General features: G+C 43.2%; 1 protein-coding gene across 1 annotated transcript in view; it reads right to left on the reverse strand.

Moving 5' to 3' along the window:
* Nucleotides 1–13,860, reverse strand: part of RPN2 (ribophorin II) — a 53,891-nt gene extending 40,031 nt beyond the window's left edge. Inside the window, exons 1-2 of the mRNA XM_012658952.1 lie at nt 13,534–13,860; nt 9,175–9,368 (exon numbers count right to left, since the gene is read on the reverse strand). Of these exons, the coding sequence (XP_012514406.1) occupies nt 9,175–9,368; nt 13,534–13,546 (207 nt within the window). The 5' untranslated portion in view covers nt 13,547–13,860. The remainder of the gene's footprint in view (nt 1–9,174; nt 9,369–13,533) is intronic.
* Between the last annotated feature and the right edge of the window lie 1,060 nt (nt 13,861–14,920).

A 14,920-nucleotide genomic window follows, 5' to 3' on the forward strand; every position in this document is an offset into this window, starting at 1 on the left:
AAAAAAAAAAAAAAAAAACCCTTTGGTGGTTCCTTATATATAATTCTCAGATAAGATCCAAAGTTTCTGATACAGGATGAGATGTCCTCTTGACTGACCCTCCCTCTCTGTGCCAGCTGCAACACCACACCCCCACCGCCAATTCCAAAATCCTACCCTCCACCCTACTGCAACTATACTACACCCTCGCCATTTAATATTTTTGAACCTGCTACTCCCCCTTCCAGGAGCACCCTTTCCTTTGTCCTTATCTGCCAACCCAGGTCCTATCTTCATCTCTGCTTAGATGTTACCTCTTCCAGACATTCATCCCAGGAGAGGCCAGGAGTCTTCCCTCTCAACTGCTCCCCCAAAGCACTTACCACACTGTATTAACTACCTCCCCCAGTAACTTGCTACCTGAGAGCAGGGACTTTGCTGAACACCCATCACAGTGACTGGTACAGAGTAAGCACATAACAAAACCCATGCTATTTTTACTTTATCGGACTCCAAGAAATATTATTGAGTGGTTACATTGCTAAAGATTTTGGTTGAAAAAATATAAATTTCAACCATTCAAAATTATATGGCAATAATAACAGTTTAAAGTAGGTGCTTCTGGGGAATAGGACAGGGAGTAGGGCAAGGTGGACCACGAAATGGATTGTTGCTTTTCACTAATAACTATTCTGCATTGCTTGATATTTAGGGATCTGAATAAAACAAGTTAATCTACTCAAGGAGTCCATCCTAGCAGTAGAATGTAAGCTTAAGACATGTGCTTGTCGCCATCTGGTGTTTTAGCAATGGAATGACAGCACCCAAGACCCCAAAATCAAGATTACTTGGTTATTTCTACCTCCATTGCTACTTCTTTTTGAGCACTTAAAATGTGTCACCGCTGTCCGAAATGCCTTATGTGCATTTCTCATTTAATCCTCAAATAACCTCATGCATTAGGTGCTCTTATTATCTTAATTTTACAGACAAGAAAACTGAGGCATTAAAGAGGCAAAGTAACTTGTCCAAGGTCGTAACTGGGAGAACTAGAATTCAAATCCAGGCAGTCTGGCTCCAGAATCTGAGCTATACAACCTCTATCTCTTAAGAGACAACTAAAAATGATCTGTTCTGGAGTAAAACAGGAATCATGCCTACTCTAATTCTCCGCAAAGACAAATCAAGGTAAACAGGTCCAGCATTCAGTAGCTTGAAAACCCAAGATGTTAATCGTACAGTTTTAACAGCAGCAGCAGTAGGGGAAGACCTCACAGAACATGTTCAGTGAACCCCACCCAGTGCTGAGGCTTCAGCCAGCCGCTTTCAGGGGATTTGACTCCAGCTGCCCTATCATGTTCCAGACTCACCTTCCCAACTGAAGGCTGGAAATCACCCCCTAAAGGCCCCCCTACCTGCTGCCTTCCAACTTTCTGTGCCCTGTGTTAATTAATATTCCAATTATCTAGACATCCTCCAGAGCAAAGAACAGCAGTGTTCCTCTACCATACATTTTCCCCTACAACCCCCTGAACCTAATCAGGTACCGAGTCCTATAGAAAAGAGAGCAAATCTCTCTCATCTGCCCTCCCCTCCATTTCCACCATAAACAGCTCCCAGCTACTCTTGCTGCCTCTTAAACTGTGCTTTGCAATCTCTGCAGATGTCCTTACCATGATGCACTACCCAGGCGCACCCTGGCTGGAGCCCCACACCAGATCCTTTGTCACCAGGCCCACTTTTCCCATGTGCCCCCACACACTTCTGCTCCAGCTGCCCCAACCACAACTCACTGCCCCCCAAACGCAAGCACTTTTAAGCCTCCAGGCTTTGTACAGCCTGTTCTTTCCACCTGGATGACCATTATTTCATCAATTCAACTTCTCCTAAAACATACTAACAAAACTTGAGACTTGTTTTAAAATACAACTTCCCTCAGTCTTTCTCTCCCCTCTAGTTGCTACCATCTCTCTTCCCACACAGCCAAACTCCTCCAAAAAGCTGCCTGTGCTCAAGTCTTCGTTTTCTCACCTCTACTCACTCCAATTTGGTTCCTGGTCCTGGCATGCCACTGGTGACCTCCAAACTGTTAAAGCAAGGGACATTTTCCAGTGTTCATTCCCTCAACACTGGACAGAATGATTACTTTCTCATTCTGAAACATTCGCTTCCACTGGCTTCTGGGATTCCACCATACTCTCCTGGTTCTCTTCCTGCTTCTCTGGCAGCTCCTTCTCAGTTTCAAGCTCTCCTGCCTGGCCATTCAATATGGGAGTTTCTCACCTCTTAGGCCTACCTCTCATTTCAAACCCTTTCTCTCCCTAGGCCAGCTCATGCATGCCCACGGCTTCATCCCAAACCTCCATGCAGATAATTCTCAGATTTGTACCTCTAGCCTGGACTTCTTTCAACAGCCACTTATATGATGCAAAGGCACTTCAAGCTCAACGTGTTGAAGACCAAATTCATGATCTTCCTTACACAAACCTAATTCTCTTCCTGTGTTCCCATCTTATGAAATGGCCTGACCATCCATCCGTGCAGCAAAAGTAGTCGGAAATCCAAAAAAGTAGTCGTGTTATCTTTTACACCCCTTCTGCATTCAATCTTGCCCCAGAACCCCCTGCTACAGTGTGTCCTCCAAAAAGCAGGACAGCAATCTCCCCCGAATGCAGACTGGATCACGATTCTTGCTGTTTAAAATCAATTGCTCTTTGGAGAAAGATGAGAACCCTTCCTGTGGCTGCCAAGGCACTGTGGCTTGGCCCTAGCCTTCCTCTCTAGCCTCACTCCTCTCCCTCCCACTCTCTGTTTCACACATGGCCTCCTTTTAGACTCTCAAATATAATCTGCTCTCTACCCACACAGGCTATTCCCTCTGCCTCAAATCCCTTCCCTCCCCCCATCTCCTAGTTAACGCCTACTTTCCCTTTAGAATTCAGATCAATCATGCCTTCCTTCATTTAATAAACAGCTATTCAGTGCCTACCACATGCCAAGTGCTAGTCTAGGCACTAGGGATACACAACAAAGAAAATGGATAAAGTCCTGCCCTTGAGGAGCTGTAATTTAGTATGATGCAGAATGAGATGTAAGTTCAGAGATTTCTTTGGGAAGGCCTTCTCTGACCAAAGTCCCCTATTCTACAACTAAAGGAGTCCCTTATTTATAACAGCATGTATCTCACCTTCAAAAAACTTACCATTGCTACAAATATTGTACATGTATTTGATTACATGACTAATGCCTATCTCTACTATTAGACAATATATTCTAAGAGTACAGGGCCCTATTTTTTGTTCAACTCTAAATCCCCAGTGCCTAGCACTATGCCTAGTGCATAGCAGAAACTCATTAAATATTTGTTGAACAACTAAATGAATCATGTAGCAAGTCAGTACAGACAGCAACTCCCCCTGTATAAGACTGTGGCCTGTAGAGTTTTCCTGGCAGACAAGGTGTATGCCCACTCCCTCTGCTGGACTTAACACGGTACTTTCCACAAACTATACATATGTGCCTCTGTGCTCGGCACTCTATGTTACGGTACTTGTCTCTTACCAGAAAACAAGCTCTGTTGTCTTCTCTATATTTAGCACAATGCCTGGCGCAAATGAGAGGCTTCAGAAATGACTACTGTGTGAAGGACCGTCTCAATCTCTGCTATCCCCGGCAAGTTGCAGAGTGCCAGGCCCACAAGTAAATACACTTACTTCTATACGCACTCACCATAACCAAACACTACACTAAGCACTTTATACTTATCTCATTTAAACCGCACAACAATTATTAAGGTAGGTATTATTATGCCTAGTTTACAGATAAAGAAAGGGCCTGATTGACTGACAACCTGTGAACACTGTCTGTTTCCTGGTTTCCGTCATTTGAATACCACCAGCACCATTTTTGCCACAGTACATATCCCATTCACTTACTATTTTATTAAAATAAATACGAAACAACTCCCATTGTTCTTATGTTCTTAACCTTGTAAAAAGCTAAACAATACCATCTATAAAATCACTATTCTGATACGCTTATATTTTATATAAATATAATACCTATCAAAATGAAAGATGCTCAATCTTCATAACACCTAAATTCAACTCTCATTCCATACTGCTGTTTCCAGAGCTGCTTTCTATTCTTGTATTCTCATTAAACCTCATTTCTCCCAGTTTTGCTGCTAAAACCTCTTGTGACAAAGTAACCAAAATCTCCCTCAAGGATCAATCTCTGAAAACAACCAACAGTGTTGAACAGAGCTGAGGGAGTTCTGCTCAGCTGAAAGCAACAATAGCTGAGCAGAACACACGACAGTAATAGAGACTTTCTCTCAATGGATTTATTTACTGTACGCATCTAATAAGCTCTGAAACATCCATACAACTCCCTTTCTTCCAGTACTTATAACACACATACCACTTAATCACCACACACATTTCATAAGTAATTAGAAGAATGAAGTATGTGATTAACCTATTTATTTTCTGATTATGGGGCACATTTAGAGAGCTCCCATTGCTATTATGCTAAAGTTTACAATTCATCCATTCAACAAATATTTGTTGAACATCCTGTGTGTCAGATGTATGCTAAGCAGCAGGGAGACAGTTTGAAAAAAAAAAAAAAGTCAATCAATGTACGCCAACTGCTATTACAATATAAAAGTACTATGAATATAAGCTAATACTTCTTATGTATTCCCATGTGCCGAAGTGCTAACTACCTGCGTAGATCACCTGTGAGCTGAGTACTATTACCATCTCCATCTCAGAGATGAGAAAACAAAAATTCTGAAAGGTTAAGTAAGCTGCACAGATGACTGAGTTGTGAAGTTTTGAAGTTAACACCTTGAAGCTAAGTAGCCTGGCTTTAGAGTCCATATTATAAACCTAAAGCCACAGCTGGCCTAATCATGTAATTATCCCAAGTCACACGGCACGGCAGCTGTCTATGTGGCCGTTCATTCTACATCTTCAGCCCTCACCAACATGCCCTCAAATTCATGACACTGGCAGAGAACACCTTTAGGGGTCTGTGTTCAACTTAAATCTCATGTGGAACTCTAAATCACGACACAGATAAAAAGGCATCGCTCTGGATGAAGTGAGAGTGCCTCATGCCTCCATGACCCCGCTAAAGTGAATCCTAGGGTTCCATAAAAGTTTGAAAATCAACAGCAGAAACTTTTCATCCTGCATTCAAATCCTGCCAAAATTTAACATTAATCTAATACCCCAATTTTATCTACTACCCCTCACAGCACAAAACCTCTACTAGTTAGTTTGTTCTTTCTCTCCCCTCCAGGGCCTCTACAGTCATCAAGAAAACCAGGGCAGAGGGCTGAGCATCACCACAAAAGGCACCATGAATATAGTATCTGCACTATAGGCACTGCCTGAACCCCCCTAAATAAGTTATAAAGAAAACTTTTTAATATTAGGAATGACAATAATAGCCACCATTTGAAGAGCCTTTGGTGGGCATAATATGATTTCACTTTATCCTTGTAACAATCCAGTGAAGTAGGCTTTATAACTCCCTTCTTACACAGAGGTGGAGCTGGAATTAAAAGCTTGGGTTAACTAGCTCTCATGCCTATGCTCTTCCTTTTAAGCTAAACTCATTTTATTAGAGGTACATTCACCTTGAGGATTTACAAGAGTGTATTCATGAGGAAAAGTCTGTTTCCTTAATATGGATCACACATAGGAAGAAAACATTAGGCAGAAACAAGAAATGGTTGTCAGGAAATAATCTGAATCAGTGGGATCTAATATGGCAAGGATTAGCAAATTTTTTCTATAAAGGGTCAGTTAGTAAATGTTTTAGGCTTTCAGACCAGACAGTCTAGTAAGTACTCAATTCTGCATTAAAACCCAAAAGCAGCCTTACACAATATGTGCATGAATGGGTATGGATGTGTTCCAATAAAACTTCACTTACGAAAATAGTCTTCAACCCAGATTTGGCCCTTGGAGCCACAAATTATCAACCCCTCTGCCACACGGTATTCAGAGGATGCCTGGCAAACACTGGGCAGTTCACTCAACTTCTCTGAGGTTTCATTTACTCCTCTATTACAGGATAATATTTCTAACCACACAGAATTATGAAAATTAACTCAAAATAACATATCCAGCAAACCTGGCATATATGAGGCACTCAATAAATAACACTGATTACTGACTCTAGTCTGGAGCAGAAAACACAGAACATAAGCCTAGGACATCTCATGTCATGCCAGAAAGCAAAGAAACTCTCAAAGCTACTGGATCACATAAAATAGACATACACACACATACAAACATATATATTTAGGCAAAAATAGAACATTTTGAGCATCAAAAAGAATTAACAACTGAAATGGAGCCAGGCGCACCAGCTCACACCTGTAATCCCAACACTGTGGGAGGCCAAGGTGGGCGATCACTTGACACCAGCCTGGGCAACATGGCAAGATACCATCTCGACAAAAAATTTAAAACTTAGCCAGATGTGGCCCAGGCATGGTGGCTCACACCTGTAATCCTAGCACTCTGGGAGGCCAAGGCAGGAGGATCACTTAAGGTCAGGAGTTTGAGACTAGCTTGAGCACCAATGAGACCCCATCTCTACTAAAACTAGAAAAAATTAGCTAGCCATGGTGGCGCACGCCTATAGTCCCAGCTGCTTGGGAGGCTGAGGCAGGAGGATTGCTTGAGCCCAGGAGTTTGAGGTTGCAGTGAGCTATGATGATGTCACTGCACTCTAGCTGGGTGACAGAGTGAAACTGTCTCAAACAAATAAAAAATTATTGTTAATCTTGCTAGTGAAACCAAACAATGGTCATCATTCTTTAAAAATGTTCCCACTAAGAGATATTAATACAAATGAAATGATATGTCTGATATTTGCTTTAAAATACTCCAGCAAGCCAGGCATGGTGGCATACACCTATACTCCCAGCTACTCAGGAGGAAGGAGGATCACTTGAGCCCAGGAATTGGAAGCTATAGTATGCTATGATTGCGCCTGTGAATAACCATTGTGCTCCAGACTGGGCAACATATTAAGATCCTGTCTCTAAAAATAAAATAAATAAATAAATAGATAGATAAAAGATTCCTCTAAAAAAAATTTAAAAGAAGAGGTAGAGTAAATGTAATAAAAATGGCAAAATGTGAATAATTATTCAAGCTGACAGATGGTACCAGGAGGCTCATATGTTCTCTCCACTTTTGTGAATGTTTGAAAACTTCCATAATGAAAGACTGAAACAAAAGAGCTGCTATTCACTTAACTTCCACCAGACTGAGCTCTCTGAAGGCAGTGATCATGACTGGTTCACCACCGCATGCCCTGGGCCCGGCAGGTGCTCAGTACACAACAGCTCAATGAATGAGAAGGTCATACTAAAGTTAGCTAACCTGTCAAAACAGTGGGTCAGGGTGCTCACCACTCTCCTCAGAAAAGGAACTGTTAGTCTTGAAGAAAGCAAACAGCTCTGAGACCAGAGCCAGGGAGGATCGCAGGGCAGCACTGTGACAAAAGGACTCAGGAGGCTAGCTGGATGAGTTACCATTCCCCAAAATGCACTGTCCCTATATATAAGAAGTTTATGCCTCCCTGACCTGTTGAACCCAGGCATGGCCATACGACTAGCATTAGCCAATTAAATGAGAAAGATAAAAAGAAGTGACATGTATCTCTCATAAGCAGTTTTAAGAGCCATGCCCTCATTTGCCCTCTGCATATACTCCAGATAGAGACTGTTCTATAAGCAAAATCCGGGCCTGAAAAAATATAAAGCAAAGCCTCAGCTGACCCACCACGCCACGGAGTATGAGCAAAAAATAAACTTTTATCATAAGCTACCAAGATTGGGGTTGTTTCTATGCTAATACAAGATATGGTAGGCAGATGTCCACACCCTCTCCACTCGGATTCCCATCCACTGATTACTCATTTAAACACAAATTTAGGAACCGCTATGAAGGGATTTTGCAGGTGTAATTAAACCCCCAAGTCAGCTGACCTTAAAATTCAGAGATTATCCAGGTGAGCCTGACCTAAACAGGTAAGCTCTTTAATAGCAGTGGAAGAAGAGGAGGTCAGAGAGATTTGAAGCTTAAGGACTCAACATGCCATTACGGACTTAAAGGAGGAGGAGGCCACATGAGAAGAAACACCAGTGGCCTTGAAGAGCAGAGAGCAACCCTTTGCTAACAGCCTCCAAGGAAATGGGGACAACAGACCTACAACCACAAGAAACTGGATTATGCCAATAATATTAATGAGCTTGGAAGCAGTTTCTTTGCCCAAAGCTTCTCATAAGAGCCCAGCCTGCCCAACACCTTCATTTTAACGTTAGGAGGCACTAAGCAGAGAGCCCAGGCAAACCTGCTCAGACTTCTGACCTGCAGAACTATCAGCCAATAGCCAGGTGTGGTGGCATGTGCCTTGGAAGGCTGAGATGGGAGGATCGCTGAACCCAGGAGTTCAAGGATGTACTGCACTATGATTCCACCTGTTAATAGCCACTGTACTCCAGCCTGGACAACATAGTGAGACCCCTGTCTCTAAAAAGAAAAAAAAGAACTATCAGCTAATAAATGGGTGGTGTTTTAAGCCCCTAAATTTACGGTAATTTGTTATGCAGTCATAGAAAACTAAGGCATGTGACAAACCTGGCACAGGAAAATCCCTTAGTCTAGCTGTCCACAGTATCATAATGAACACAATGTAAATTCACTTAAGACTGTTCTTGAATCCAGAAAAGGTTTTAATCATGATGCATTTTCCTCATCAAAAGTCTAAAAAATATATCAAAATTGCCTGATGTAGTGACTATCGCTGTTTAATAAATGTGAGCACCCCTTGAATTCTTCTGTTATTTATTAGCCACACACCTAGGGTACATGTGGCATTGAACAGTCTCCCTCACAGAGATATGGTACAAGTTTCTAGACGATCTAAGACTTGCTTTTGTTTCTATTTCACTAAAAACACCTGAAATGGTCCTAAACATATAATACATTAAGCAATAAAAAAAAAGACCTGTCAGATTGAAATACATTATTTTGCATATTGGATTAACTTTGGTTATCCTCAGATGAGCAAGAGTTAGTTTTGAAGTACTCGAAGGAAACCTAGTGTGGGGACAAAGCTTATTCTGGACCACTTTGGCCACCAGGACAAAAGCAGCCTTACCTTTACATCCGGCACCTGGGCCCCCAGGCTGCTGAGTCCCACGATGGAGTAGAAGGCAGATTCCAAATTTGTGAAAGGGCGGTCCAGCGAGGATTTCAGTCTCTCCACATCATGCTTGGTGAGGTAGTGAGTGGGTGTCAGAGCCCGGGTGCTGGCTATGATTGTCAGGGCCAACAGGAAGACAGTGCTTGAACCTTGGGGGGAAATGACTATTAAATACACTCCACACATTTCCAAAGTTCTACACATAGTCCCAATGATGATGCACACCAACGTCTGGGAACCAAATCACATGGGGAAGAGTAAGGAAGTCAGGGAGATGTACCCTGAAAAGAAACCTTGGGGAAGTGGTGAGCTTAGTTTTAAACGGTCAGAAGGACAGTCCTCCCAGCAGCCTCCAGGCATCTAAAACACAGGACTCATGACACTATTCCCATTTAAAGGATGCTCACAAGTTCTATGCCTCTTGGGATAGACCCAGTCCTGAATCCTCACCCTGCCATATCACCTCTCAACCAGATATCCTCCCTCACTCTTCTCACCATCTGTTGCTCTCTGACCTCCTCTGTCCTCTAAGGTGACATGTTCTTTCCTGTCCAGCACTTTTTCATGCCTTCCCTTACATCAACTTTAATTTTTACTATCGGATTCCAGCTCACATATCTCTTCCTTAACAGCCCTCCCTTGGATTAGGTCCCTAGTACAATAAAGTAGGGAAGAACCTGGGCTCTCGAGCCAGGCTTAAACCACAGCTCTGCCGTTTATTAGCAATGTGGCCATGGCAAAGTTACTCAGCCAGCCAGTGCCTCAATTTCCTCAAATGTAAAGTGGGATACCAAGTATCTACCTAAGCGATGATGATTACACAAGTCAACAGAGAAAGATCTTAGAATAATGACTGGCATACAACAAGTGCTACATAAATGTTAGCTACTACTTCTACTACCATTATTATTGTTGTTATATCCACTCATAGCAATCTGTACTTCTCCTAGTTATTTTTCACAACTATAATAGTGTAATGTCTGATTTCTCTGCTAAACTGTAAGTTCCATGAGGATAAAGACTGCTTCTTCAGCTCATCCCAGTATTTCCAAGTCTTGCACACTGCCTGGCACATCACAGTAGGTACTAAATATTTGCTGAATAAATGGAAAGAAAAATCAATCCCCATCTATGATGCCCTAGCAGACAGGAAGCTGCAGGAATGGTACATTTCTACTTCTCATTTAAAAAAACTTCTGGGTCGGGCACGGTGGCTCACACCTATAATCCTAGCACTTTGGGAGGCCGAGGCAGAAGGATTGCTTGAGCTCAGGAGTTCAAGACTAGCCTGAGCAAGAGCGAGACCCTGTCTCTACCAAAAACAGAAAAATAAGCTGGGTGTGGTGGTGTGCACCTGTAGTCCCAGCTCCTTGGGAGGCTGAGGCAGGAGGATCGCTTGAGCCCAGGAGTGTGAGGTTGCAGTGAGTCTACCCAGGGCAACAAAGTGAGACTCTGTCCTCCCAAAAAAATAAAAAATAAAAAACTTCTGAATGGGCTACTTCATGATAAAGTTAATTGTCTGCCACTCAAGTAATGGCAATAACAAGCAATCACAAGGCTAACATGAATGGTCCTAAATCCTTTGCCTTTAGTGTTAAATTAAGCTTAAACTAGAATCCCTTAAGAAAGGCATTCTTGTATCCATTTTACAAATAAGAAAACTGAGGACCAGAGCAGCTCACAGATAGCCAATCTTGGACTCAAACCCAGGTCCAATAGACTTCACGCCTCACTATTTTTAAAAGAAATGCCTACATTAAGAGTTTAACTCAGAGAATCCTTCATCTATGATCTTAGTTCTATTTCAGTCCCATGTGTGTTAACCTAAAGAATGTGAAAGCTCTTTTAAAAACAGAAAAAGATCTATAATACAGAATATTCATCAAATATATATTGACTGCTACTCTGTGCCAAGCACTATTTTAGGTGTTAAAAATACAACAGGAAACAGAACAAAAACCTCCACCGTCACAGAGCTTGTATTCTAGTGAGAAAAGAAAGACATCACACAAAATAATTAAATATTACTTATCATGTTAGAAGGTAAAAAGTGCTATGGAGAAAAATAAAGTATAAAAGGGATATTTGGGGGAGGAGAGGATGGGTATATACACACATGAGTGCGATGCGCACCGTCTGGGGGAATGGACATGCTTGAAGCTCTGACTTGGGTGGGGCAAAGGCAATATACGTAACCTAAACATTTGTACCCCCATGATATGTTGAAATAAAAAAGAAAAAAAAAAGGGATATTTGGGAAGGGCTACATTGTCAATATGGTAGTCTAAAAAAGGCCTAAGTAAGAAATAAAGATATTGAGTGTGGACCTGAAGGAGGAGCAGCAAGTCATGGTGACATCTGGGGGGAAACTATCCCAAGAAGAAGAACAAGTGCGAAGATTCTGCATCAGGAGTATGTATATGTGCCGCTTTTTGAGATCAACAAGGACAGTATGGCTAGAGTGGGTTAAGCAAGGGGCGAGAAGTGGGAGATGAGGTGACAGAGGTAGCTGTGGCCAAATCTAAAGGACCTTGTATGCCACTGTAGAGACTTTGGCTTTTACTGAGTAACATGGGAGCCGCTGGAAAGTTTAGAGCAGTAATTTGACTTACATTTTAACAGGATCATGGTGTTCAGAAGAGATGATACTGTGTTGAGAATAGTCTATGCATCAATGACAGAAAGAGCATTACCAGTTAGGCCAGTGGTCCCCAACCTTTTTGTCAACCTTTTTGGCATCAGGGATGGGTTTCATGGAAGACAATTTTTCCATGGAAGGTGGGGGAGTATGGAGGCAGAGCTCAGGCAGTGATGAGAGTGATGGAGGGCAGCTATAAATGAAGCTTTGCTGGCCTGGGGAGCACAGGGGAGAGGAGGGGGAGAAGGGGGTGGAATTAAGAGACCACTGCCGTAATCTAAGCAAAAAGATGATGGTGGTCTGAACCAGGGCAACAGCAGTGGAGGTGGTGAGACATGGTTCGAGTTAGCCTGGCTAGAATTCAAAGTTAAAGCCTATCAGAATTGCTAATGGATAGAAAGATGTAAGAGAAAGAGGAATCAAGATACTACTGCTGAATCTCCAATGTCTTATGTACTCAATATGTTAAGAGCTAGTGAATGACTAAGACTAGCATTTTCCCAGCTAGACTGTAAATTCCCCTAACATAGCATGTGTCAGAATCCTAATCTTCCCATCTCACGTTAATGACAGAAATAACCCTTCTGACTAAAATTTGAGCACTTAACATAGATTGGGTATGCCCATACCATACTAAGGACTGTGCATGCACCAATTAAATCCTTACAACATCCAAGTGAGGTCGCTATTTTCTGCGTTTTACAGACCAAGAAATTGAGGCTCAGAAGTAGTTAACTGCCCTATGACACATAACTGAGGATCAAACTGTAGGCGGCCCGAATCCAAAGTCTGTTTTTAACCACTTGGTATTATCCTCGACTTCTCAAACAGTCAAGCGGTGAACCACTGTGTCACCTTGGTCAAGTTACTTCCCTTCTCTGGGATTCCAACTTCTCATCTGTCAAATGGAAATCACAAGAGTACGCACTTCCCAAACGGTGATGAGATTACGTGAACTCCCATCCTGCAGTGTCCACTCAATAACCACCAATGCAGTTAACTTTATTGAGCGCTTACTCAGTGCCATGCACTGTTCTAAACTATGCCCCGAGATTCTCTCATTTAACAGAGCAGCACTATGAGACGGATAACGTGACTAACTTATTTTACAGATGAGAAACTTAAGTGCAGAGGGGTTAAGTAACTCGCACTGGGTCACATAATGAATACGTGGCAGACTGCAAGTTTGCACCCAGAATCTAACTTCAAAACTTATGTCCTAAGCTCCCAAAGAGAGGTGAGTGATTTTCTTGCCCCTTTCACTGAAAAGGAAACTACGGCCCAAAGAAGGAAGATTTGCCCAAAAGCTCACACAGTGTTAAGGGGCCGCCCTGGACCAGAAGCCCGCGCGAGTCAAATGAATGAGCCAAGCCAGGGCTAGGGCTGAGCGCGGCCGCGGTTCCCCTGGCTGGGCCTCGGGGGGACCCGTAGCTCCGCATTGCACACGAACACACACCCCCAACCCACGCTGGTAGCAGGCACTCCCACCAGCTTGCACCCTTCCGTCAGATCCTCGACCCCCGAGAGTCCGAGCCCATGCCCCTGCCCTACAGGGAAAGGGGACCCCGCCTGGCCGGCTCCCGAGTGGTGGCCACTAGCCTCCCGCGGGCGACGGCCCGTTCCCCAAGGCGTGCCGGCCGCGGGGCCCTGCCGTTGAGCCATACGCAACGCCTTACCCAGCGGCGCCATTCCTCGGAGCAGGTCCCACCGGAGCCCGAGCCACCGGCTGACTTCCGCTCGGGAAAGTGGCTCCAAGAGCGCGCCGGAGGGGACGCCAGGGCCTCGCGGCAAGCTCTGCGTGCCGGGATGAGCTCTAGGAACAGGTCAGTCTCCGCGGGACCTCTGGGCCTGGGCGGTCCTAGCAGCCGCGGCGGGATTCCAGTCCTCGCGCCCAGAGGGCCTAGCGGTTCTCGCGTATAGGCCCGTCTCTCTCCCCCCCGCGCCCGGGCCCACTTGGAACCGACCGTCTAGCAACGGTCCTGTTCCGTGCCCTGCCGGGAAGCGGTTGGACAAGGCCTCGGGGTGGGCCCGAGACGGGGCCGCCTCTGATTGGCCGAACATGCTGTCACTCACTCATCTCTCTGCAGCCCGGCCAATTTTAAAGAAACGGGAAGGGTGGGATGGGGGGCCGAGAGCAATTTTCGAAGGGATTTTTTTTTTTCTTTAGAAAATTATAGCAATTTCCTCCAAAAGTCATTATTTCGGTTGTGAATAACCGACCTCTGAGTGGCGTTTTATTTGATTTTAAGAGCAATTCACTGACTCGTGAGGAGCATATTAGCCCAAGTTTACAGACATAACAGACTCAAACATGGAAGTGACTCATCTAAGAACAGAGTACTAATAACTAGCTCCAGTTATTGAGTGTTTACACTATAGCCCGACAGTGCACCAAGCGCTCTACATACATCATTTCATTTACTCTTTATCACCATTCTGTGAGGTATGTACTGTTGTTAATTCCGTTTCAAGAAGAAGGAAACATTGGAACCAGGCAGTCTAACTCCAGAATCTGTGCATTTAACCACAGTATTATGAACATGTAAAGTATGCACAATATGATAACTCTTATCATTATTGTTGTCTTAAATATTATCCTACGTAGGGGAGAATCGGTTCTTTCTTGTGTCTGGACTGTGCTGTTCAGTATGGTAGCCACTAGTTTTATTCAGGTATTTTAAATTTGAATCTAAATAAATTAAAATTAAATAAAATTTAAGATGCAGTACCTCATATTTGCAAGTCTCATTTCAAGCACTCAATAGCCACAGGTCGCTAGTGGATATTGTACTGAACATCACAAAATTATAGAATATCTCCATTATCACAGAAAGTTCTAGTGGGCTGTGATGATCTAGAATATATAAAGAACTCTTCCAACTCAATAATAAGACAAACAACCATTGGTGTGCTGGAGCCATCTCATACTGTCTTGAGAGAGTCAATTGTTAAATTTTCAGGAATTTTGCAAATTGTTTAAATATAGCTCTTTAGAAAATTAAATTGTATCAACTAAACAATGAAATAAAGTATCTTGAAAACAAAACTCATCATTTCCTAATT

The sequence above is a fragment of the Propithecus coquereli genome, unplaced genomic scaffold (genome assembly GCF_000956105.1).
Source record: "Propithecus coquereli isolate 6110/MARCELLA unplaced genomic scaffold, Pcoq_1.0 Scaffold590, whole genome shotgun sequence".
Classification (NCBI taxonomy): Eukaryota; Metazoa; Chordata; class Mammalia; order Primates; family Indriidae; genus Propithecus; species Propithecus coquereli.